The sequence below is a fragment of the Hypomesus nipponensis genome, chromosome 2 (assembly GCF_054491055.1).
Source record: "Hypomesus nipponensis isolate SF chromosome 2, ASM5449105v1, whole genome shotgun sequence".
NCBI lineage: Eukaryota > Metazoa > Chordata > Actinopteri > Osmeriformes > Osmeridae > Hypomesus > Hypomesus nipponensis.
The window spans coordinates 16,010,888-16,037,024 of NC_140362.1; the positions used below are offsets into that span (position 1 = coordinate 16,010,888).

The 26,137-nt window shown below is 49.8% G+C and overlaps 1 protein-coding gene across 3 annotated transcripts in view; it reads right to left on the reverse strand.

The window, feature by feature from the left end:
* Nucleotides 1-26,137, reverse strand: part of cdkal1 (CDK5 regulatory subunit associated protein 1-like 1) — a 158,612-nt gene that overhangs the window by 82,387 nt on the left and 50,088 nt on the right. For all 3 annotated transcript variants that reach the window (XM_084708551.1, XM_084708553.1, XM_084708550.1), the window contains exon 8: nt 19,671-19,774. In XM_084708551.1, coding sequence (XP_084564677.1) covers nt 19,671-19,774 — 104 coding nt within the window. The remainder of the gene's footprint in view (nt 1-19,670; nt 19,775-26,137) is intronic.

Below are 26,137 nucleotides of genomic sequence, written 5' to 3' on the forward strand. Positions count from 1 at the left end.
CCCTCTTGTTTACTGTTCAAATGTGCCGACACAGCAGACAGAGAAAGCGGGAGAGCGCGCGAGGCAGAGTGGAAAAGAGAGAAAAAAGGGAGGGGTGAGAGAAAGAGAGGGAGAGACAGAGAAAGAGAGAGAATGAGAAAGAGAGAGATAGAGAGAGAGAGCACAACAGACAATCGCAGCACACATGGGAAAGTATTTGCTCACAAATATAAACAAGACAGATTTTTTTTTTAAAGCTACAGAATCAAAACATGCTAATGAACCCCCTGACGAGACAGCGACACGTCGTGACAGCGACACCTCTCTCAGCAACAGCGCAGGAAGCCTTTTGGCATAGTTGTCATCACTCTAAGCCCAAAAAAACAACACCACTGCTTTGTGGCCTCTGTGGCGTTCTATGGCTGCCGGTCACAGCTGACCGTCTGACTGTGTCCAGACACACCGAAAACGTCAGGCTTCCCTCCAGGACCCAGTGCTCGATAAGTACTGTACATGTGTACATGTGTAAGAGCAGAGCAACACCTGGGTGCCGCCACGCCCATGTGCAGGAACAGGAGGACGGGCGTCCTGAACAGAGACTTCCTGCGGCGGCGTAAGGAGCAGCCGGAGGGATCTCCGCCGTGTGGCGCCGGCTAGGATCCAGCTGAATCCTTAAACGCGGCCAGGTAACACCGCACTCAGGTGGGGAGCTAACGAAGCACTGTGGTCTTACACACACACCTCTCCGTCTCGACGGGACCCGACAGAGCATCAATGTTCCCAAGCACAGACGCCATCTATACATTCTCACTAGCAGCTAGAACTCAGCAATGATTAATTATCAATAGGATCCGACACCGTGCCTACTTCAATAATTCACTGCAGTGGATCCCTTAGGCAGGCCATGCAGGCAGAGCTACATAACACTAAACACATAAATAATAACACAGCCGCAGCTTATGAGCTGGTCTGGGTTAAGAACTAGACGCATGTGGAACACTGTCTCTCCTTCAGCGCGCTGTGCACATTCCTCCTCAGATATGAATGAGTAGTTCCCCCCCGAACAAACAAACTTCTGTTTTCCGATATCAAGATTCATGTGTGTTTTTTTTTGGGTACCTCCAGCCACACTGCTCCATAACTACACGTTCTCTCTGAAGCTTCCAGAAGACTGTTCTAACCTCGGATGGATCGCAGTGCTACCCATACTTATTACACTTATTAGACAACTTCTACCTCAGTGTTAGTGTTTCATAAGCAGGTAATCAGTTGCTGAAACACGGACAGAGCTTTTGCTGAGGTTGAAAGTGCATAAAACGAAGAAAAATAAATACACAAAAAACACACAGATTAACCCTGTTGAACTGGCCCGTCCGCGCTGTTAAAAACCCAGCGACCAAAACAGGATGAGTGCATGGAACTTTTCCACACACCCAGCCCTGTCACACAGCGCCCGTGTCATGGGTGTCACCCTGACCTGCCTGTTCTTTCCAGATCAGAGTCATCTAGGTTTGAGGTTACACATGGAGGGGGGGGGGGGGGGGGGGAGAGAGAGAGAGACAGGTGGAACTCTACTGGGCAGTGGGTTGAAAAGAGAACCCTGAGAACTTTCCTTCTCTCTCCCATGAAAACATCATTAGGAGGACATCCAGCACCCAGCTAGAGGACAAGGATGCAGGAGGGGACATCTAGCACCCAGCTAGAGGACAAGGATGCAGGAGGGGACATCTAGCACCCAGCTAGAGGACAAGGATGCAGGAGGGGACATCTAGCACCCAGCTAGAGGACAAGGATGCAGGAGGGGACATCCAGCACCCAGCTAGAGGACAAGGATGCAGGAGGGGACATCTAGCACCCAGCTAGAGGACAAGGATGCAGGAGGGGACATCTAGCACCCAGCTAGAGGACAAGGATGCAGGAGGGGACATCTAGCACCCAGCTAGAGGACAAGGATGCAGGAGGGGACATCCAGCACCCAGCTAGAAGACAAGGACATCTAAGCTAGCACCCAACAGGAGAGGGCTTGGTTTCAAACCACCTCTACGGTAATTTCTCCCTATTGTTACATAAAGAGCATGGTGAGAATCTCTCATTCTGGTAGAGGGGGGGATGGGTCAGGGAGGGAGAGGGTGAGGCAAGGAGGGAGGGGTGAGGCAGGGAGGGAGGGTGGCATAGAAGAACAGCTTTGAAGTATGTGCTTTGAAGAGTATGTCAGAACTAATCAATTCAACTCATTTGGAGGTTTAATAAACCAGCATTGTGGAGAAGAAAAAAAATTGCATTAAACGATACACAACGCTCTTACACTCAAACAAACTAAATATTGCAAGAGCTTAACAGAAAGTAAACCTAAATTGTTAATTGTCTCTCTGCTGAAGAAGCATGTTGCTGTCGCTGGCTTTTTAAGCTTCTTTGAGAATCATTTATTCTGTATTTCATTAATGTTAAACTCTGTTTACACTATATCACACTGAGCTGTGGGCACGAATAGAGTGCAGACGGGGAGGGGGGGGGGGAGAGAGGGCGGATTGAGGTAAAGAGAGAGGGAGGGTTAAACAAGATAGTGCTAGAAGTACTGTGCCTACTCCCGCACCCGCACCAACACCTCCATCAAGAGATAATGCATTCCAGAGACCAGCTCCCAGACCCACACAGCCCAGCACGCCAGCCTGGAGCAGGGCTGGATGAAGGCCTGGGCGAAGTCTGGACGCAGCAGGCCTCGAGGCCATGTCTCTGGGTAGAGTGTCCGGGGAGCTGGGCTGAAGTCGCTAAGCTCCATTACGCTTTGATGGTTTAAAATTAGGCCTGCGAGCGTCTCGTATTGATGAACTCATAACCTACAGTATAGCGGCGGCAGTCTTATTTACAGGCAGATCAGCATCATATTAGCATTAGATTAGCATGCTAGCCAGAGCCAGGAGGGCAACGGGAGAAGCTAACCTGGGACAAGGATTCGCTTGCATTGCCGGCTTGCATATTTATGATGACATCAGACCACCTCATATCACCCATCTCACCCCTCTCCTGCGCGTGCGCGCACACACACACACACACACACACACACACACACACACACACACACACACACACACACACACACACACACACACACACACACACACACACACCCTGCCCCATACCTTTACATAATCTCCCCCAGTTTTATTTTCTGCAATCTGCATGATAAACAGTGTGTTGCCACCGGCAACAATAGTTCCTCTGCATCTATAGATGTTTATTCATGCTCAGATTACAGTCAGAGTCCCCAGGCACTACTCCTTATCTACATCTCTCTTTCTCTGGCCTACTCTTTCTCTTGCCATACACAGCCAGCTAACGCTTGTTCCTCACTGGGAATCCCATTACAGACAGCCATGCGAGTCCGGGACATCCTGTACACCCCGACTCCCTGGAACCAAAACACAAACAACCATCCTGTAGCGACGCGCTACTGTAGCGACGCATTCCCGGGGCAACAACACGTTCCTGTAATTTCCCGCCACTCTCCAGCGCTCAGAGAAACACATCGCGTTGTGTGTGTGTGTGAACAGCTCTCTCTCTGCTACCTGGATATGAACCTGATAGGCTGGTATACACTCTACCTACCAACCCAAGGGCTTGGGCTAAGGTTGGTTTCATCCCTCCATCCTTCTTTCCCTTCTTCCTCTCTTTGCCTTCGTCCCACTAACCTTTCATCCCCCCATCCCCACTTTTTCAAACTACACACCAACCTCATCTTGTAATGGGGTTTTTAACGCTGTGCACCAACCTCGGCTGTCAGTACTGGTTGTACAGTGTGTGTGTGTGTGTGTGTGTGTGTGCGCATGCGGCAGGTTGTTTGAGGTGATGTCTGGTGAGGCTTTGATGTTCCACGTCTCTTCAAGCAGGAGAGCGTGTGCAACATACGTATGTTAGCGGTACGTTGGCGGCGGCCTGGCCTTGATCTAACATGGGCCCTGATTAGAACCCTCTGATGATGGCGAGAACAGGAAGAACACGTGTGCTGCATGACAGCAGCAAGGGCTGGGGATGGCTGGACGGCAGGCCCGCCCTCTCCCTGGTGAACCGAGGAGACGGCGTGTGCCATACTGGTCCCAGTTTGTTGGTGGGGAAGGGCCAGGGAGGAATGACACACTCACAAACAACCACAAGAGTGGAATTGTTGTCTGTTGCTCTAGAATCGGGGTAGTGCTGCATGGACGCAGGTATACGGGGTATACCCTCCTCTGAGGACAGGGATTTACCATATATTCACCTCGGTAGAGAAGATTGACAGTGACACCCACCTACAAACCCACCTCTTCTCCCTCAAAAAGCTTTTGCTTTTTGCCAGGCCATCTTTGGAAATAAGAATGCTGTTCTTAAATGATTCTGCCTGGTTAAATAAAGGTTCAATACAAAATAAAATACAAAATTAATAGAAAAAAAAATACAAATAATGACATGTATGTTTCAGTGTGCATCGACCTAATGGGAGCTAAGCCACAGCCAGGTGGATTGTTAAATCAAGGCTTAGTTGGATTCATGGCATGTGAAAAACATTAGGTCTTGATAGCGAAACACATGAAAATATAAAGCAATGTTCTAACTTTTATTATTCTTTGTAAGCGACCAAGGCATGAGTGTAATCATTCCCTATGATGTTTCCAATATCAGGAGATGATTGAAGACACACACCACTACACTACTGTATAGAAGATACCGGTTCATCTTCTCTTCTAGGGGTACATTCCACTTGTCAAACCCCTCTGAAACCGTGTTGAAGGACAGCCCTTCTGAACATCATCTAAGCCAGAGGGTTCCTCAGAGTGACAGGAGGACCTCAGAGAGCATGCTGGGTAATATGCAGATCCATATGCAGATGGCTGCTGGCATACATACGGGTGCCCAAGACCCAGGAGAGCAATCTGAGGACTGACACTTCAAGGGAGAGAGGAGGAGGCTGGCTCTGAATCTGGGCTGGCAGGCCTGATCTGGAGTCAGGTGAGGGTGTGCGTGCAGCTCTGCGGCGATGTGTCTACCGCCTCTGGTTAGAAGAAGAGAGACGCTGACAACAAATGCTGTTTGTAAACGCACGCATCCACATGTCATTAAAAGCATGTGCATGCCATGCAATGCATGTACAGGGCTGATGTCACAGGGATTAGACACATGTATGACAATGTCAACACACGTATGACGTGTGGAACGTGTGAGATGGGGAGCTGACAGGGTTTACACGCATTGTGTTCCATAGGACTGTCCAGTCAAGAATGATATAGGGGTTTATGAAATTCATCATTGCAGGCTTTTTCATTCAAAAAATTTAATACATTAATAGAGTCTGACAGTGGGTGTTGTAAGTATCACAGACTGTGTAAAGGTTGGGACCAATGAGGCGACCGGTGCACTGTGGGTAGCACACACCCAGATACTTCATAGCAACTGTGTGTGCTTACTATTATGGGATGACACGTCAACAAAACGTTACTAGTTACGTCGCTAACCTGATCTGACCTTTGACCCCCAGTTGAGTTGGCTCGTGGGTTTCTTCTCAGAGAGTACTTCATGGTTGTTTTGCACCTTAGGCAAATTTAGGAGAAAACATGCTAAAGTTGATTTAAAGTAAAGAGTTCTTGGGAGTTTACTTTCTGCCCATCTTCCACTCTCCTCGGACAGTGGTTGGAATAATGAGGTGCAAGTATAAATATGCCCACATACACACACGGATCGATAGCCTGGTGTTCCCTCTATTCGGTTTGATCAGTCTCAGAGCCAGTCTGTTTGCTTTGATCCTCCTGGTTCTCTCTCTCTCTCTCTCTCTCTCTCTCTCTCTCTCTCTCTCTCTCTCTCTCTCTCTCTCTCTCTCTCTCTCTCTCTCTCTCTCTCTCTCTCTCTCTCTCTCTCTCTCTCTCTCTCTCTCTCTCTCTCTCTCTCTCTCTCTCTCTCTCTCTCTCTCTCTCTCTCTCTCTCTCTCTCTCTCTCTCTCTCTCTCTCTCTCTCTCTCTCTCTCTCTCTCTCTCTCTCTCTCTCTCTCTCTCCCCCTCCCTCCCTCCCTCCCTCTCCCCCTCATTTTGGGACAGGTCAAGTTCAGTTTGGGACGGTTCATTTAGCACTTTGGGCCGGTACTGGGACAGCGAGGAGGAGCCCTGCTCTCGATGTCTCTACTCTGTCTCCTCCGACATCCTCAGGCCCTCCCCAAAAGGACAATGGAAAAACAACTTCTCTTCTCTCTCTCATCTTCCTATCTTATTGCCCCAGCGGAAGTGAGACGGGAGGGGCGTGAGGGCAGACACCCCTCACCCCAAAAACATCAGGCCCCTACCACCAGCTTAACCAATCCAAACATGGCTCATTAGTGAGACATCATTGCCACGCTAACATCAAACGATCGCTCACTACACCCACAATGCACCACAGGACCCATACCCACAGCTCCATGGTCATGACTTGAGGCTCGTTGATTTGCCGCCATGAATATGTATCTCTGAGAACCAATCGGAAAGTGTCTGGGGGGGGGGGAGGGGGTTCTCTATTCTTTATGTTTTTGATTCCATCTCTTGTTGTTAGAAGCCAGTGGGGTGATCAGGCATGAGCACAACCCAACAGCAGTCATACATAAACATACTGCAGCTGGGGGGGCTGTCTGACCTTCACACACCCTGGCCCCGCCCCTCAGCCCCACCCCCTCCAGGAAGAACCAGAGGAAGATTTTGGGGGCAGATGTCAACACAGCTCAGACAGACAGACAGAGAGCGAGAGACTGAGAGAGAGAGTAGGAATGTCTAAATATGATGAATGTCTCCACTACATTTCAATTTACTGAGAAGAAATACAAAACATTTATTTGAATTCTATCCATCGTTGAATTGTGCCAGTAATCGTTGAAGTTTAGAAAGGACTAAAGTAAGTCACCAATCACTCTGGCTTCTCCGGCCATGCTTGCATCTCCAATTAAAGATGTATGTTAAAGTGGGCAAAAAAAGCAGTGGTGTGTGTGTGTGTGTGTGTGCATGTAAATGTTTCACTCGATCAACAAGAAGTTGATTGAGGGGTGGAATTACAAATTGAACAGGGCGGGGTGTAAAATCAAGAAAGAGCTTCCACCTCTAATCTATTGTCCTCAGCTCTATAGGATGTTGGGATAATTATCTCTCACACACACACAGTTTAATTGTGGTAATTAATCACCTAATTGGAAACAACAAATGTTGTTTGGCGTCAGTGGTTCCTGGGTAGACGATGATCCTAGCGTGTGTGTGTTTGTATGTGGGTGTGTGTGTGTGTGCGTGACAGGTGGACGTGGTTCCGCCGTCAGCAGGACGGCGTGTGTGATCCCGTGTTCTCCGGGCATGCGGGTTCACAGGGAGCTCAAGGCCAGGTGACTCATATCACCACAGACCTTGTTCACCGTCAACAGGCATTGTTATCTGTTCTAATTAAGAAATGAGTGTCACTTAGAGCAGTAATGAATGCAGTTAAAGGGATCCTAAAGTCGGGGATGATTAGCATCAAAGCTGCTGTGTGCCACAGGAGGAAGGAGAGAGACAGGACTGTTCGGACATCATGCACAAACGACTGCCGACTGAATGATCCTGCTTGATGCCATTCAAAAAGAAACCACTGATGTGGAAAAGAAGCAACCAACTGTACAAGAAGGATGTAGTAAATATCTGTCACCTTTCTCCTGAGAAACTCTTGGTCATTCTATTATCTGATGTTCTGTACGGTTTCATTTTAGAATTTTGGAGGGGTGTGTGGGGTGTATGAGAGGCTTGGGGGTGGTGGAGAAAGTGTGTGTGTGTGTGTGAGCGCGCCTCACTGAGCCGCGACAGTAAATAGGTCTTTGCATCACTGAGGGGCATAAGCCAGCCAGGGTGACCAGCGTTTGCAAGTAAACACACAAACACACACACACGGTGAAGCTTTGACGATGAGGGGGTATTACACATGGAAATGAGTTACCATTAAAAAGTCATTGATGTGTTAATGTTTAATATCGGCTGGAAAGAACTCTGGGGCAGCCCCCGCCTCGCGGTCAGCCCCAGCCCCTCCTAATAAGACATAACAAGGTCTCCATGATGGAAATAAAGCCTACTGACCTCGTTTTCCCCCCGTTCACGTTACATCCAGACACAGTTGTTTAATTGAATACACAACGTGCTGGCTGTAAGTGCTGTAAATGTAGGCTAGCCCACCAGGAGGCCATCTTGTTCGTTGTTTATTAATTCAAGTTATCCGGTTGGCACAGCCAAAACCCAGGCATGTATGCTTTGCATTGACTCCAATTAACATGGTTTGTTTACAAACAGAAACAACTGGGATGAATTTGAGAACACCAAGGCTCTGATCCCTGCTCACTGGCTCTCTACTGTCAGGCTCCTGTTAGTTTGTGTGTGTGCAAGTGTGTGTGTGTGTGTGTAAGGATAACAACAACAATGGGGGCGGGGGGGGGGGCGGGGGGGGGGTCATAAATGTAAAAAACATGTTGCTTTGCTACATTATTGATGGGTTCTCCTTCAAGCCCCCTCGGGAAGCAAGTGTGTTCAGTCTAGTTGCAAATATTTTAAATGGAAAGAGAGAGAAAAGGACAAAGACAGAGAGAGCAACAGAGAGAGAGCAAGAGCGAGAGAGAGAGAGAGAGAGAGAGAGAGAGAGAGAGAGAGAGAGAGAGAGAGCAGGGGGGGGTTCATTCCAAGTGAGGTTCACACCCCAACAACACCCATTAAAAGTCCCCCGTGTATCTACCACAACCCCGTTGCAACATCCAACAAGGGAGACAGGTGATTGGCTGGGACTTCTGTAACCTGTCAATCCACCCCTCTCAAACATAGCCATAACTGGAGCAGACAATCAGGTGTTGTTTGGACAAGGGGAATGGTCTGTGACTGGATTAAGCTGTGGACCCTGTAACTGGTGTTATAAAACACAATACCCTTGCATGCATACTACCACATGCATAAGTAATAAATAAGCTGACAAACATCTCTTTTGAGTCAAAGTTATCTAATGACAGAAATAATAAAAAACTAAATAAAAATGACAGCAAACTGACAGGGAGAGATGCTGCTAGGAAGTCTGGGTAAGCTTCTCCCAAAGGTCCTACCCCCCCCCCCCCCACACACACACACACACACCACCACCACCACAACCAGAGAAACAACCTTTGTAGGAGCCAAACTGGCCACATTGGGGCCCTCTCTGATGGGATGGAGGTGGAGGGAGGGCGGTCACACTACCTTGGACAACAGGCAGCCAATGACAGCACCAGGCCCTTACCCTGGCTGGCTGAGTGTCCGTGTGGGACTCAGTCTTTTAGAAAGAAGATAGGACAGAAGGGAAGAAGAACAGCGGGGCATAGCTTCAGCACCAGTGGACAGTGATGGAACAGCTCAACTAAACTATCATGGCTACAACAGGCCAAGTCTGTGTGCGCGCGCGTGTCGCACAAATAGACGAGGAGTAGTCCTGAGTGGACATATCAAGCCACATTAGCTGTGGGGGGGCCGTCTCCGCGGGGGGGGGGGGCCTCGCCCTCCACTCAGAGGAGAGCCGCTGCAGCGAGATGACATCTGTGTGGAGAGGACGCCCAGCCAAGCGAGAACCTTCCCCCAGACCTGAAGTGACATTTAGTGCTGCTGGAGAGATGAGGAAATGTCAGACAGACAGACAGACAGACACACACACACACACACATCCCCTCCATGCCCCCTCCCTACTATCACCAGGCTGCCTGCATCCCCTCCCCTCCACGTTACCCCGGGTCACCACCCCCCCCATCCCATCTTGGTACGGGCCAATGCAGGCCCCTGCGACGACAGGATACACAGATACACACACACGCACGGATAGCTGCACTGGACTGAACCACATTTCATGTTCTGACAATGGCACACAGCATCCACAGAACCTTAAGACATCCAGCGGGGGGAGCAGCAGTGACCCATCGAACCTGGAGCACACACGCTGGCCAACGGGTGCTGCCTGGCTGGGGCCGCCTTTCGTAGAGGACGCCCTTTCTATCATCCAAAACACACACATGTATGGATCTATCCAGGCATTGGGGCAAATAAGCATGGGGGGGGGGGGGGGGGGGGGGGGCAGGGGCTGGCAGGGGGGAGAGGGGGGTGGGGGGTCGTAGCCATTAGTGATCTCTTCACACCCCCTCCAGGAGCTTCTTCTCACCTCGCAGGGAGGACCCCGGGGGGGTGCAAGGGATTCTGGGTCATGGTGAGTTGGGGGGTAGGATGTCAGGGGACTGGGGGCCTGCCCATTATCACTCACTCACACATGCACACACACACACACACACACCCCACAGAGTCAGTCAGTACTGTGAGTGACAGGATGGGCTCTGCCACGTCAACTCACACACAACAACCGGACCAGGGTCTTGATATATACTGATGATGCCACCAGAGAGCGATGAAACATGACTGAACATGAAGGAGAGGATGAAACCAGGAGAGGATGACACCAGGAGAGGATGAAACCAGGAGAGGATGAAACCAGGAGAGGATGAAACCAGGAGAGGATGAAACCAGGAGAGGATGAAACCAGGAGAGGATGAAACCAGGAGAGGATGAAACCAGGAAAGTATGAAAGAAGGAGAGGATGAAACTAGGAGAGGATGAAACCGCTCTCTCAGCAGAAAGAGCATTGTAGTCTCTCCCCAAACACACACAAGCTCTCTCTCTCTAATGAAACAAACCAATTAGCTGGGAGATGCTGGGACCTCCATGTTAAAGGTTTGGGTTAATTACAACGGCGTTAACTTCTCATCTAAATCCTGTGTGTGTGAGTGTGTGTGGACCAAGCGGTAAGTGGAAGAGATGAATAAAACATGCTTGTTTACCAACGGGGGCAGAGCGAAATAAAGAAGAGTTCATTTCATAGTCTAATGTCTCATTCTGTTGGTGTTGATCCAGTACAATGCCTTTTTAATGGGCTCCAGTGGCCACACAGAGTGTGTGTGTGTGTGTGTGTGTGTGTGTGTGTGTGTGTGTGTGATTTCAGTGTGTGAGTGAGTGTGTGTGCTCTATTCTCAGTGCGTGTTCATTCTCAGACACCAAGAAGAGAGGTGAAGGTGGAAGCACCGCTCTTTCAGAGAAGCTGCTGCTTTGATCTCTGCACACTCACACAAGTGTACAAACACACACACACACACACACACAGATTATACAAGAATAGCTGTGCGCAGCTCACCCCCAAGAGAAACACCCAAACAGAAAGTACAGTAGGTGGAATACATCAGAGCTGAAGAGCTCTGAAGTGAGACCACGGTTCCATTCTCCAGTCGAGCACTGACCTAAAGCTCCGCAGGTGAGCGTAGGGTTGGAGTCTCTATCTGTGGAAACACCCACCCCAGGTGAACGCGGGCTTGAGTCCCGGGTTTCGGTCTTGACAACAGTACATGAGCAAGGGTTCACGTGAAGTACATCCATTAATGTTCCTTTAGTTTACCCCCTTAAAACCTAGTCTAGACTTCAAAGGGGACAAGGACTTAAGTACTTAAACGGGTGTAGCCTTGTGTTAATTCTAGAAGTGTGTGTTCAGTAAAGGAGCATGGTTGGCATTGCCAAGTCTGTGCTTTCATTTTCTTGAAACACTGTCAATTCTCAATGGGATCTTGTGAACACAAACTTGGCAACTGCCTGCTTTTATTGTTTGCTGGCTGTGGAGCTCAGGGCTGAGAGAAGGCTTCAAAGTGCTTCACAGCTACATGGAGCTGGACCAATCTGGGGGCAGTGAGAACACACTCTGAGGGGGGAGGCAAGGAAGGCGAGAGATAGAGAGAGTGTGAGAGAGAGAGAGAGAGAGAGAGAGAGAGAGAGAGAGAGAGAGAGAGAGAGAGAGAGAGAGAGAGAGAGAGAGAGAGAGAGAGAGAGAGAGAGTGAGAGAGAGAGAGAGAGAGAGAGAGAGAGAGAGAGAGAGAGAGAGAGAGAGAGAGAGAGAGAGAGAGAGAGAGAGAGAGAGAGAGAGAGAGAGAGGTAAAGGCAGACAAAAGGAAAGATCGGGAGAAAACACATGATCAGAAAGGAGAGGTAAAGTTAGAGGAAGAGAGAACGGGGAGGGGAAGGTTAGACGAAAGGAAAGAGTGAAATGAGATGAGAGAGTCTTCATGAAACAATATACAACTTGGGTCTGTGTATGTATATGTGTATGTGTGTGTGTGTGTGTGTAAGCAGCCAGTACAGCAGGGCCAAGTTTGAGTGCTTCTGCTGCTCGTAAGGATCCCCCTCCCTCCTGGTGTGACTGTCAGACCCCCCCCCCCGCACCTTGTCCTTCTCCCAGCCGTTAGATAGAGCCTGTTGATACATGGGCAGATGATGCTGGTCTGAAGAGACCTGGTCCACTGTCCTTCTGTATAATAAACCCCACTGTGGGTATATAAACATCTGTGTACGCGGCCAGCTGGTCTCAGTTACCTGCTCCTGTGGTGTTTGCGAGCGCGTGTCGTGGTGAAAGAGTGTGCACTCGCCTGAAATAGAGTATGTGTGATACTGGTGGTATCTCCTCTCAACTGCTCTTCTCCTCTTGACACTTTGTTTACTGGCCTGTATTGCCCCCCCAACCATGGACTTGATGTATTAGATAAAACAACATGTTTGACCACTGGATGCTGAAGGTGTGGCCCAGCATTGTCACCCTGAGCCAAAATACTGCAGGCAGTTTTCACCCGTTTGACCGCAGGGAACAGAGGAGGAAGTTGACACATGAAAATAAAATAACAACATAGCGTTGTAACCAACGAGGTGTAACAGATGCTTTCAACAAGCCACACACATCCCCACACAAACACCCCCACACACACATCCCACACACACGTAAATGGAAAAGAGTGGTTGTTCAGAATAGAACAGAGCACACCAAGCATGTGTCTGTGGAGGGAGAAACAAGCCGTTGGAACACAAGCTGTGTGTGTGTGTGTAGACATAGAGAGAGAGAGAGGGAGAGAGAGAGAGAGATAGAGAGATAGAGAGAGAGAGAGAGAGAGAGAGAGAGAGAGAGAGAGAGCGAGAGCGAGAGAGAGAAACAATGATGAGCTCAGCAGCACATGGTTGTCACTGGCAACCTCAGAACACCACTGCCACCTACTGACTAGAGGCAGAAAGAGCTCCCCTCCCCCACACACTGCACAGGAGAGAGAGAGACAGTGAGAGAGAGAGACAGTGAGAGAGAGAGAGAGAGAGAGAGAGAGAGAGAGAGATAGACAGAGAGACAGAGAGACAGAGAGAGTGAGACAGAAAAAAAGAAAGAAGCAAAAAAAGAGTGATAGACAAAGAGAAAACCAATACATTGCCCTTGTTTTTGTTTTCTCTGCCAAATAAATCCTTTCCCAAAAATTCATTAACAGTAATAAATAATGAATGTCATCACCATTGTTTAGTGTCTTGGGAGTAGACATTGAGTGAAAACCTGTCTAACAGTGATTTGGCTGAGCTTCATAAAGGAGGGAACATGAGAGCTGAGAAAGAGAGAGAGAGAAAGAGAGAGCGAAAGAGAGAGAGAGAGCGAAAGAGAGAGAGAGCGAAAGAGAGAGAGAAAAAGAGAGCAAAAGAGAGAGTGAAAGAGAGCGAGAGAGAAAAAGAGAGCGAAAGAGAGAGAGAGCGAGGTTGTTTTCAGATGAACACATCGCCCTCCAGGTAAAACTCATAAATGAATGCTGTGACGGGTGTGTTGTTCCTGTCTACCAGCAGCAGCAATACTCACATGTGTCTGTTATGTCATGTCTGAGTCTCACAGTGAACTGCACAACTTGAAGGAAAACGCACTTCAACACAGAGAGGGAGAGAGAGAGAGAGAGAGAGAGAGGGAGAGAGAGAGCACATCACACCACAACACGGGAGGACCATGACCTGGACCCCAGCTGGACCTGGAGAACCTGATTCATTTTAGAGACTTACAGAACGCGTGCCATCGTTGAGCATGTATGCAACTTTTATGGGATCAGAGTGCTGTTTCTGTTTCTAGAGAGAGGAGAGCAGGGAATTGGGGGTGGAGGTTGTGGGGGAGAGAGGGGTATTCCAGACAGTTCCACACAGCAACTAACCGGATGAATGCTTCCTGATCCAATACATATTCTATTCATGAGAACCCACTTTAGGGAGGGGGAATGGGGGGATATATACCAAAAATGCTGTATAAGGCAGTATTGAACATGCAAGCACACTTGTAAAAGAGATGGGGACATTCAGACTTAACAGTCCTGCTTACTCCTAATCTCCACCACACACACACCACCCACACCACACACTACACACCACACACCGAGAGGACAGTACCAGTCTCCACTCTACCCTAGCTGAAAGCTGTAATTACTCAGGCTTCATCCACCTCTGGAGAGCGAAGGGACTTTAACCACATCTTCAATACTCCACTAAGAGCTTCAGGATGCTATTGATATTAGCATATTGATTATGACAGAGCCATTGGTCTTCTTTTTAAAGTGATGGCGTATTGAAAAACTCATGAGGGATATTTGCTGAGCAGGTGCTTCAACAGGAAAGGATTCACGATCAACTCTGGAAAGTCTTAAACGGAGCTGCAGCGAAATAGACCTGTCAGAAGCAGAGAGTTGTGTGTGCCAAGTGTTAAGTCTTGGAGTGCAGAACAGGGTAGAACCTAGAGAGGAGGACTAAGTGGAACCTAGAGAGGAGGACGAGGTAGAACCCGATAGAGGAGGACAGGGTAGAACCTAGAGAGGAGGACAGGGTAGAACCTAGAGAGGAGGACAGGGTAGAACCTAGAGAGGAGGACAAGGTAGAACCTAGAGAGGAGGACAGGGTAGAACCTAGAGAGGAGGACAGGGTAGAACCTAGAGAGGAGGACAGGGTAGAACCTAGAGAGGAGGACAAGGTAGAACCTAGAGAGGAGGACAGGGTAGAACCTAGAGAGGAGGACAGGGTAGAACCTAGAGAGGAGGACAGGGTAGAACCTAGAGAGGAGGACAGGGTAGAACCTAGAGAGGAGGACAAGGTAGAACCTAGAGAGGAGGACAAGGTAGAACCTAGAGAGGAGGACAAGGTAGAACCTAGAGAGGAGGACAGGGTAGAACCTAGAGAGGAGGACAGGGTAGAACCTAGAGAGGAGGACAGGGTAGAACCTAGAGAGGAGGACAAGGTAGAACCTAGAGAGGAGGACAGGGTAGAACCTAGAGAGGAGGACAGGGTAGAACCTAGAGAGGAGGACAGGGTAGAACCTAGAGAGGAGGACAAGGTAGAACCTAGAGAGGAGGACAAGGTAGAACCTAGAGAGGAGGACAGGGTAGAACCTAGAGAGGAGGACAGGGTAGAACCTAGAGAGGAGGACAGGGTAGAACCTAGAGAGGAGGACAGGGTAGAACCTAGAGAGGAGGACAAGGTAGAACCTAGAGAGGAGGACAGGGTAGAACCTAGAGAGGAGGACAGGGTAGAACCTAGAGAGGAGGACAGGGTAGAACCTAGAGAGGAGGACAGGGTAGAACCTAGAGAGGAGGACAGGGTAGAACCTAGAGAGGAGGACAAGGTAGAACCTAGAGAGGAGGACAGGGTAGAACCTAGAGAGGAGGACAGGGTAGAACCTAGAGAGGAGGACAGGGTAGAACCTAGAGAGGAGGACAAGGTAGAACCTAGAGAGGAGGACAAGGTAGAACCTAGAGAGGAGGACAGGGTAGAACCTAGAGAGGGGGAGGGACTGCTTGAGCTAGTATTGTTCTCGGACAGCATATGATTAACATGCTCTGCCTTTATGTCTCCTGATTGAATTCCTCTCATAAACCAAACTTTTAGTATACATGAATAGCAATGCATAGGCTTACTGTAAGGCTATAGGATATAATACTGTACAGTAGTGAACATATTACTACCAAGCTAATGGAGACCAGTCAACATGGCAGAGGTCACACTGGAGAACATCTCGTTCTGATATTCCATCTCTTGATGGATTGTGTGAGACAGTCACACACAGTCACACACACAGACGTAGACACAAACACACACACACACACCCTAATCTTTATAAACACTGGCCTCTCCCTGGTGAGTTCATGCCGGCGAGGGTGAACCAGTTTCCTGTGCACTGGCCCATCCTGACCAATGAATACATTAGCTTTGGGTGTGCTCTGATGCACCTTGTAGCAGAGGTAGACCAGGGACCTGGAGTCATCCATATAAACAACTCAGGAGAAACACTACCCGTGTGTGTGTGTGTGTGTGTGCGCGCGCGCGAGCAGAAAGGCAAAATGCAACATGTTCATGTTGATTGCTGCTCAGTACGTGTTCTGAACCACTGCTCCTCGACACAGCAGGCCAGAGGATGGAGAGAATGACAGGAGTGATGGACACACCACCTGGAGGAGGAGGAGAGGGCGGGAGGAGCACGGGAGAGGAGGACACAGCGTTGTCTCGGTCCTACATCACATATAACCCCAAGCTCCTTTCAGTCGTGTGTGTGTGTGCGTGTGTTTGTGGGTGGAGGGTGGGGACGCAAAACACCTGGCGCCGAGCAAACACAAAAGGCACACACACCTGGAGCACCCGACAGACATGGATCAGGTCCCCTGGTCTCGGAGACTCGGGCCTTCTGCTCATGCATTCAGAGAGAGGCCCAGTCAACAGTGAGACCCGAGGTTAATGCTGTCATCCGTCCCTCCATCTCCCCAGCCCTTCCCTCATCCCTCTCTCCTGCCTAATAACCTTTATCTGGGACCGTGCGTCTTTGGGACACATTAAATATGTCACTCCTGCATTAGGGAGCCCGGCTATATATCACCTTTATGTGTGTAGGGGGGCAGGGGGTGGGGAGCAGCTGCCAGTGGAGACCCGGGCTGCCCCCACCCCCCTCCCCCCACCCCCTCTCAGTGGTGTTCTGGGTAAATATTTGAGGCTGCTATTCATTAACGCTGGGGACGTTTATTTAGCTCGGAGCGCCGTGTTTGTGAACTTGAGGCAGTGATTGTTTAACCCTGGACTGGCACCAACCCTATCTGGGAATATTGAAACACACACTCGCCACCACATTCACACTCAAACACACACACACACACACACACACACATGCACTAAAACGCGAGCACACACACACACGCAGCCTGCAAGGTTGAGCAGTGTGAGAGAGTTGGCAGCCAGATGTTCCAGTACAGGGAGGCCAGGCTTGTTTGAATCCTGGGCCCTTTCTCCATGCTGGGGATTGCAAACACACACACACACACCATAAACATGCACTCAGCGACAGGCGTATACTGGCCCATCGCTGGGTCACAGGGGTTTGACTCGTTTCCCTCACACACACATACACACCTTGTCCCAAAGGCAATCTGGCAGGGGGCAGGTTTGCACGACCCATTTTCGAACACCCATCAATGTGTGCATGTGCATGCTGCAAAAGGGTCACTTCAGTCAACGTGTGTGTGTGTGTGTGTGTGTGTGAGTGTACTTTCCCCACACACACACAGACATACACACAGACACACACACACACATAGACATACACACACAGACATTACTGTAGCGTACTTGGTAGACCCAGACAGTGTGACGTTGTTCCTGCCTGGTGGACTGCTGGTGTTATCAGAGCCGGGGCTCGATTCTATTGTTCTACTGTAGTTCTATCATTAGAACCCAAGCTAGCTATAGGTGTGGGAGTGACAGTCTGTGTATGTCTATGTGTGTGTGTGTGTGTGTGCATGCGTGAGAGAATAGTTCATGTCGGAATACACACACACACTCACACACACACACACACACACACACTCACACACACACACACACACACACACACACACACACTCCCTCAGCAGGAGTTAGACATTAACACTGAACTGTCTAAACACTCCAGTGGGGAAAATCTATGTAAAAAGCCTCATGATGGGAACTTATTCATACAGCCATTTGAATAATTCAAATTACTTAAAAAGGGTTCCGTTTTTTTTGTCAAGCATTCGCCAACGCTATTTACCTCCAATCTCATTTGAATAAATACATAAATCCTTTCAAAGTTCAGAGATAAAAGGATAAACCTCACTAGGGCGGCCCGGCCAATCAGAATTAGCATTCATTCCTATGCTTTTCATTTGAAAACGCGGCGCAAATCAAATTGACGGGCCCGTGTGTGAAGCTCAGCTGGGTGAGATAAGCCCAGGTAGAGGGTGAGGGGAGTCTGGTCCTAGCGCCAGTTAGTCACATGTGAGGGGACGTGGTGGCCCTGCGGTCCAGGCTGGAGTCACCGTGGACGCAGGCAGCACTAACAGCAGGCAGCTGCAGTCTCAGGGCTTGTGGTGAGACCTACTGTGGCCTTGCACTGTCGCAACAACACCATTCTGGGTGTGAAAGTGTGTGTGAGTGTGTGTGAGTGGGGGGGGAGGGGCACAAAACTTCAAAATAAGAGAATGCAGTGTCTTTCAGCGACTTCTCCAGAATGACACCCGCCCTTACTAACCCCTACTTCCTGTTCCCCTGTGGGTCTGAGTTTAGCAGCACACACACACACACACCAGCCCCTCTTCCCCTGGCTGCTTCCCCAGGTCTAACGGCTGGCCAGAGCCAGCTTCTGCTTTCATGCTGCTACAGGAAGAAAACACCACACACACGTGCTTACACACATGGCGCTCCACACACACACACACACACACACACCAGTGCTCACATACACACAGACAAACTTGTGCTTACACACATGACCCCCCCACACACACACACACACACACACACACACACACCAGTGCTCACATACACACAGACAAACTCGTGCTTACACACATGACCCCCCCCACACACACACACACACACACACACGCCTCCCAAGCAGCCACATGGCAGAGCGGTACCAGAGGTATCACGGTCCCACTGTCACAACAAGCCAAGAGAACAGGAAATAGTCTGTCACAGGGCTCCACTACTACATGACAGGAAAAGCACACGCTCAAACAGTGTTTCGCCCACAAGTCAGAGAGCGGCACACACACACACACACCGCCAGTCCAGCCAGCCAAGCTCCACTGTCAGAGGCCAGGGAAGCAGCCGCCGAGCTTTTCCCTGACTGACTGTTGATTGACTGCTAACGAGAACGGACTGCGTGGAGGCTGTTGCCCGCGACAGCGCGGCCCAATAAACGACAACATCAACATGTGTTTGTGATGGCCTCTAATACCTTCCCCGCCCCCCCATCCTGTCAAAGCCGCTGCACTCCAGATAAGTGAATAAAGACGTATTCTTGCCCTTGGTGATCCAGCCCCCCCCCCCCCCCCCCACCCCCCACCCCGTGGACATTAGTGGACTGGACAAAAGCACATTATCAAAATAATCTTGTTGTGGTCATGGAATGCTGGGGTCTGAAGGGGAGATCCTGGTGTTGTTGCGTCTCTCCTCTGGTTTAGGAGACTGGACTAAGCCTGCTGTTGTTCTGCGACTGGTGACCCCGGGAGATCACGACTGTAAACTGATTCACGGCTACAGTCATGCCATGTTTTAAGACCTTCACTGGGATTGGATGGACCCATTGATGGGTCCGATCAAGCGGCTGTTAGGCAGGATGAGGAGGCGACCCTTCCTGTCTCCTTGTCTGGAGACAGTTGCTGAGGAGATGACAACACACTGTTCTGTCTGTCTGTCTGTCTGTCTGTCTGTCTGTCTGTCTGTCTGTCTGTCTGGCGTTCTGTCTGGCGGTCTGTCTGGCGGTCTGTCTGGCGGTCTGTCTGGCGGTCTGTCTGGCGGTCTGTGGGCGTTGAGACGTACCTTGGAACGACTGCTTGGCCCTCTCCACCAGCTCCTCTATGGGGTAGCTGGCCAGGTCCCCTCTCGCATGCTTGGTCTTACAGTACGTACACGCGTTCAAACACCTGTGGAGGGAGAGAGGGAGGGTGACAGAGAAAAAGAGAGACAGAGACATTAATACCACTCTTTTCAAATCATTTTATGTCAAAACACTGTTTCCTGTCTGAAAACGTTTGTGAAGACACCAGGCGGTGTGTGATGTGGAAAGAGTATACTGCAGGACTCATTAAGGTTTTCCACACAGCTCGCTGTGTTAGATCAAAGGAAGGTTTTGGAAAAAGCAGCAGTGTTTTCTCTCAAACACAGCGCTGATGAACATGAATGCTCCTGTAAATGGCCAGCCAGTTCCAGACAGGATCAATGCACATGTCTGGGGTCTTTGTGTCATGCTTCATGTAGAGCGCAACAGACACATGGACAGGTGAGCATAATGATATCTCTCTGATAAGCGTCCACCGTGGAACAGGCGATATTGGAGCTTCTCTCTTTCTTTCTCTATCCATGTATATCTCTCTCTGACTCCCTCGCTCCTTCCTTCCCTCCCTCACTATCTCCTCCTCTCTTTCTCTCCTCCCCTCCTCCCCTTCCTCACCATCTCTGTCTCCAGAGAGAACCCAGTGCTCCCAGTAACAACAGCAGTTTTATCCTTTCACACTTCAGTCTTTCTTCCCCCCCCCCCCCTCTCTCTCTCTCTCTCTCTCCTGCAAAGAGCAACGACTGTAAACATGCTTTGAGAACAGGCCTGAGGGCCAACACGAGACAGTCCCGCCCCCCGTCCCCCCCCCTCCACCCCATCTGGGAGCCGTGAAACAGGTCTCAGAATAAACCCAGACGCTCTCCTCCTGCTCGGCCCCGCTGTCGTAGCGGTGGTCATGCAGCCCCGGCTGATGATCCCGCCGTGAGACTGGGATTGTGAGAGCGCCGTGTAAACACGGCCGCCAGAACCAATGGAGAACACTCCGCCTCCAGTCCCCGAACAGACGCGGCACAGTACCCACGGCTAAGAATAAAAAGGTCTATTTCCGACAGAGAGGACGAAAATAAATTCATCTGGAATGTTCTTATCTTGTTGCCCTACAAGCTGCAAATGCCCCATTGTGGATGGGGGACAGAGTGGGGGGGGGATACTTGTAAAGGTTTATAAATGATCTGGAGGTCTGGAGCTGATGTGAACTGAGGTTCCTGGGGGATTTGGTGGGGGGGGGGGAGTTCAGAGTCTATCTGGGGCACTTTGCTAGATTGGAGTGGGCATTGAAGATGGCAAGAGGGTCACATGACCTTGCCTGGGAGAAAACCAAAACAGATGGGGTCCTGTACTTGAATGCCCCCCCTCCTCACACACACACACACATTTTTGATACACACAAACAGATCATTCTGATACACACACACACAGCACTCCAGGGGTCTAGACCCCCTCCCGCCACACACTTTAATGTGATCTAGGCCCCTAGTATGGATCACATTCCACATTAATCCTGAGAGACAAGAAGACACACTGCTGTGTTTCAACATCAAAACAATGAGCTCAGACTGGTTTGTCAGTCCAAACTGACACTGACAGGAAGACAGGCAGTCTCACAGAGGAGAGAGGACAAGAGAGAGAGAGAGAGAGAGAGAGAGAGAGAGAGAGAGAGACTCCATCTTACCTTGTAAACAGTCCTCCAAAAAACAACACAATGACTCAATACAAACAGGGTCCCTGGACAGAAAGTGGTCTCTCCATTTATTAATCCAGGCCCCCTAACAGATGCCTGTTATAAATTAACTTGACCCCCCCCCCCTCCCACAATGGCAGGGTGCACCCGAGAGGACGCCACTTCCTTCAGAACACACGCTAGACACGCACTAAGCCATGACGATAAGCGTGTCTGCGGTTTCCCCTCTTTAATTGGAGGATGAATCTAAAGGCGTGCATGTGAACAGGGTTCAGCTTAAAGACATGATGACACAAACGCAGCCTGAGCGGGGGAGGGTGGGGACATGGAGGATTGGTCTACTGTCATGTTCGTGTTGACGAGACAGGGAAGGTCACATGTGACAACACAAGAGGAGAAATGTCAGTGTGTGTGTGCGTGTGTGTGTGTGCGTGTGTGTGCGTGTGTGTGTGTGCGTGTGTGTGCGTGTGCGTTTATACACGAGAGTGACGAGTGCAACGGGACCCAAAAAAAGGCGACGACGCGCAGAAGTTCACACACTGATGTCAAAGTCAACTTTACAATTCTGAGGGGATCAGCACATTTGGCCTCACTGCTTTTTTCGGCTTCAAACGTTTCTTTTATTTTTCCTTGGGGAAAACAGCCCATCACAGCGTGCCTCTGTCTTCAGATAACTCGGAGATACTGCACATTATCTCAAGCAATTATCATCTGTGGTGAATGTGTGGTAATGGATTCTAGTGGGTACCTAGAGAGAGCAGACAGCTCTTCCATTAGGGCTCAGTGCTGACGGCCTGCTTCTAATTCTGGCTAGGACACATGTGACGATGCTGCGCTGGAATTACCGGGGAAAATTGTAATTACAAAGTGCACATAGGCCTAGTTAAATTTGCTTTTAAACTTGGCTAATGATTTTTTTTTTTTTCATTTTGCTCACTTGGTCTTTCCCCTTCCTCTCTCTCTCCTTTTCTCTTTCTCACTCTTTGTCTAACTTTTGAGATCATTTGAGATATTTTTTTTGATGGGTTTTGTACTAAAGCATGAGCAGCTAGCTAGCACTGCTGTTCTTCAACACAGAACCATGTCCCCTGGCATGGGGGGTGGAAAGCGCTGGATGAACCAGATCCCGATGAAACACTCCAAAATGAAGTGCAGAAAATAAAGAACAATCGCTGATGAAGTTTTATGACAACGAGAAGAGTGATATCACTGAGAATCTTATACACTTCACTGTACTACACACACCCAAACACAAATTGGTAGTGCATACAAATGAAAATTATCATCGCATGATTCAACGCTGCCATGTTTCAATCTCCATTGTCAAACGTTCCAAATCGGGCATATCGAACCGTCACATCATTACCGCACCAAAAGGGCACGCCAAGTAGAGCAAATCAAACGCCCCTGTGCATCCAGCAGTGCTTCTTCAGAACCTCCCACGACCCGTCAAGGATGTGACGGCAGATCAAATCACACGGGGAAGCTGAGAGGAAGCAAGCCTGCTCAGTGAGGTATAGGTGGCACGACAATCCTGAATAGAAAGGCGAAGCACAGCAGGAAGTCCTTTCCCGGGTAGACAAACGTATGGAAGTTGAGATTGACAGGTTGTACCCAGAGAGAGGGACTGGGGTGTCTGAGGAGGAGGTCAGGGTAGGACTGGAGGATAGACGCTGGAACACCTGAAGGGGTTCACAACCTGGCCTACCGAGCAGAGGAAAGGAGAAGGGAAGAGGAAAGGAAAGGAGAGGAGAAGAGAAGGGGAGAGGAAAGGAGAGGAGAAGAGGAAAGGAAAGGAGAGGAGAAGAGAAGGGGAGAGGAAAGGAGAGGACGGAGGAAAAGAGGAAGGGAGAGTAGAAGAGGAAAGGAGAAGAGAGGAAACAAGAGGAGAGGAGAGGAGAGGAGAGGAGAAGAGGAAAGGAGAGAAGAGGAGAAGAAAGGAGAGAAGGGGAGAAGAAAGGAGAGAAGGGGAGAGGAAAGGAGAGGAGAGGAGAAGAGGAAAGGAGAAGAGGAGAGGAAAGGAGAGGAGAGGAGAAGAGGAGAGGAGAGGAGAAGAGGAAAGGAAAGGAAAGGAAAGGAGAGGAGAAGAGGAGAGAAGGAGAGGAAAGGGGGAGAGAAACGGAGAGGAGAGGGGAGGAGGTATTTTCATTGTGTGTCGACAGGCCCTGTGGGGAAAACAGGTGAGAGAGTGAAGCCTCTCGTCTCTCCTCTATAACATCATATCATCTCCTATGAACTCACAGAGGGATCATTCACCCTGCCCTTTTCATAAATCCTTGCCGCCACAAAAAATCAATAAGCGGAATTAAACCTTGAGCTTGGACGCAGCGAGTTCGAACACAGTTTCATCACATTCATTAAGGGGTGAGGAAGAGAGGAGGGGGGAGTGGCACCAACCAGAGGAGTGTCTGTGTGCCGGCACAAAAGACAGGTCCTCCTGATGCAGCTCTTCAACAAAGAAGGTTGGGTGCCTACAGACCAAACTGACTGAGGACTGAAGACTGGCTGAAGGTGCGTGTTAGACGAGAGCAGCGGTGATGACCGAGGAGATGGGCTGCCTTTATGTTTGGTGCTCGTGCTGTGTGTTGCCTGTACCGTGTGTGAGGGGACGGACAGCTGACCAGGCTAAAGACCCTCGATGGTGACGACAACACAGAGAAAGCACAAACACATAAATCTGGACCCCCCCAGCCCCAGCCCGCAGCCCCCTCGTTCCTGTCCCCGTGACCCCACAGTCACAGTCATGGGGAAAGAGGGGGGCAAGGGAGGGAAAGCCCCTGTCACACAGGATCATGAGTTAAGGTCAGCAGCCAGGCAGATAAGAGCCTTTGTTTCTCCTGCGCTGTGTGGGGGCTGGGGGCTGGAGGCCGGGGGCTGGAGGCCAGGGGCTGGAGGATAGAGCCTGGAGGCTGGGGGGTTCCGTGGTGGGGGGCATCTGAAATCACTCAGGAAACAGCCGATGGGACCAGCGCCTCTCATCCGGCTACAACACACACACACAACCCACACATAAACTCACATACACCTTCGCAGTGAACGACTACAGTGCAGTTACAGTGCAACAGCTAGCACAGGCTGTGGGAATTCATAAATCGAGTAAGTGTCTGAGTTTGACGACATTCTCAGCGTGGAACCAGACAGAGTCAATCTCGCAGATCCACAGCCTCACACTGCAGCTCTCACAGGAACAAACTCTGGAAACAATGCTCACAAACAATGTTAGGATGATTGTTTAGGCCTCCAGTCAGAGACACGCACACACACACCCACACACAAACACACACACAACCCAAACACAGTATGTTTACAACATACAGACTAATCCCTAGGAAAAGTGGGTGACATTACTAAGTATGGATGAGCTGGCTCTTTCTGCCTGCTTCCCCTGGCAACAGAGCCGCATGGGCCCAATAACATCATTCACCGGGCACGTCCCATGATAAACATCCCACGTCCCATAATAAACAAGGCTCCTCAAACAGATCAACAGAATCCTTCAGTGTGTACAAAAATGTCCCGACGATCCCTGTCCTTGACAGGACGGCTGACGAGCCCCGGCGTGAGTGGGCATTAAAACAAAGCACAAGCGCCATTAACAATTTCATACTTCCTGAGCGCGCGGCGTCTCCGAGACGAGACAACCCCGGCCTCCCCCCCCCCCCCCCCCGTCTCCCCCCTGACAGAGCCCTGCTGGCCTCAGTGTCTCTCCAGAGCCTGGTGAGAGCTGGTGAGGCTGGCGTCTAGCGACAGGCCTGTCAACACGCTGCTCACAGAGGGGAGAGCATGCTGCCCCGCTCCTCTGCAGGCCCATTAGACACAGTTAGACCGGCCAAGCTTGAGAAAACACACTGGAATTACCCCTTCAACGGACTGTCTTACCATCACACCCTCCACACCGAGATCAACAGAGGGAGGGAGAGCCGTTATTATAAAACGCTGGTTCCCGTTTTATGGGCCAGGTCACTGATGACGGTAAACAGCTTGTTTATGAGTGATGAATCTTCACGCCTTGACGCCTCACAATAGCCCATTCACTGTCAATCCCTCAGGCTACACACACACACACACACACACACACGAGCTAAATGGACTACAAACCTCCACCAGACACCACTTGCATACTGTAGAAATGAGAAGCCTGACCACGCCTTGTGTTCTTGCCAGTAAAGTTTAAGAAGCCCCTCAGGCCCTGAATGCTGGATTTTCTTTCCAACAAGCGGGGAAAGCCAACCCCGAGGCCCTCCAGCGCGTGCTGGAAGCGCCTGGTGCTGACCCCTGCCCCACAGCCAATCAAACAAGTCGTCTTGTGTTTCCCTATGAAGCAACAGTGTCACGATTAGCCCACGCTAACACAGTGTTGTACACAAAGTCTCTGGTAAGGCATCATGGGTAAACAAAAAAGAATAAACAAGTAAAAAATGTATTTATGATGAGTGACAATTTAAAATTTTCTTTCTCATCAAGCAGCCTTCCTCTGCCTGTTCTACGTAAATGTTCTTGTTTAATTGGTTACAACTGCTAACACAATTAGCATAGCTACAGGGCATTGGAGGATTCCAACAGCTGCACAGAATTACTTTTACTTTTTAATGGGAAGGAAATTAATAGGAGTGGAAATCAATTTAATTTGATTTAATAGGCGTATACATTAATACCAAACCTAATGAAACTAATATTGTAAATCAATTTCTAATTTAATTGAATGTCATAGGTATTCCCAGACGCCAGGTTAACTGCTTGCTTGGGTTGGTGTTGCTAGGGGGGTCAGTC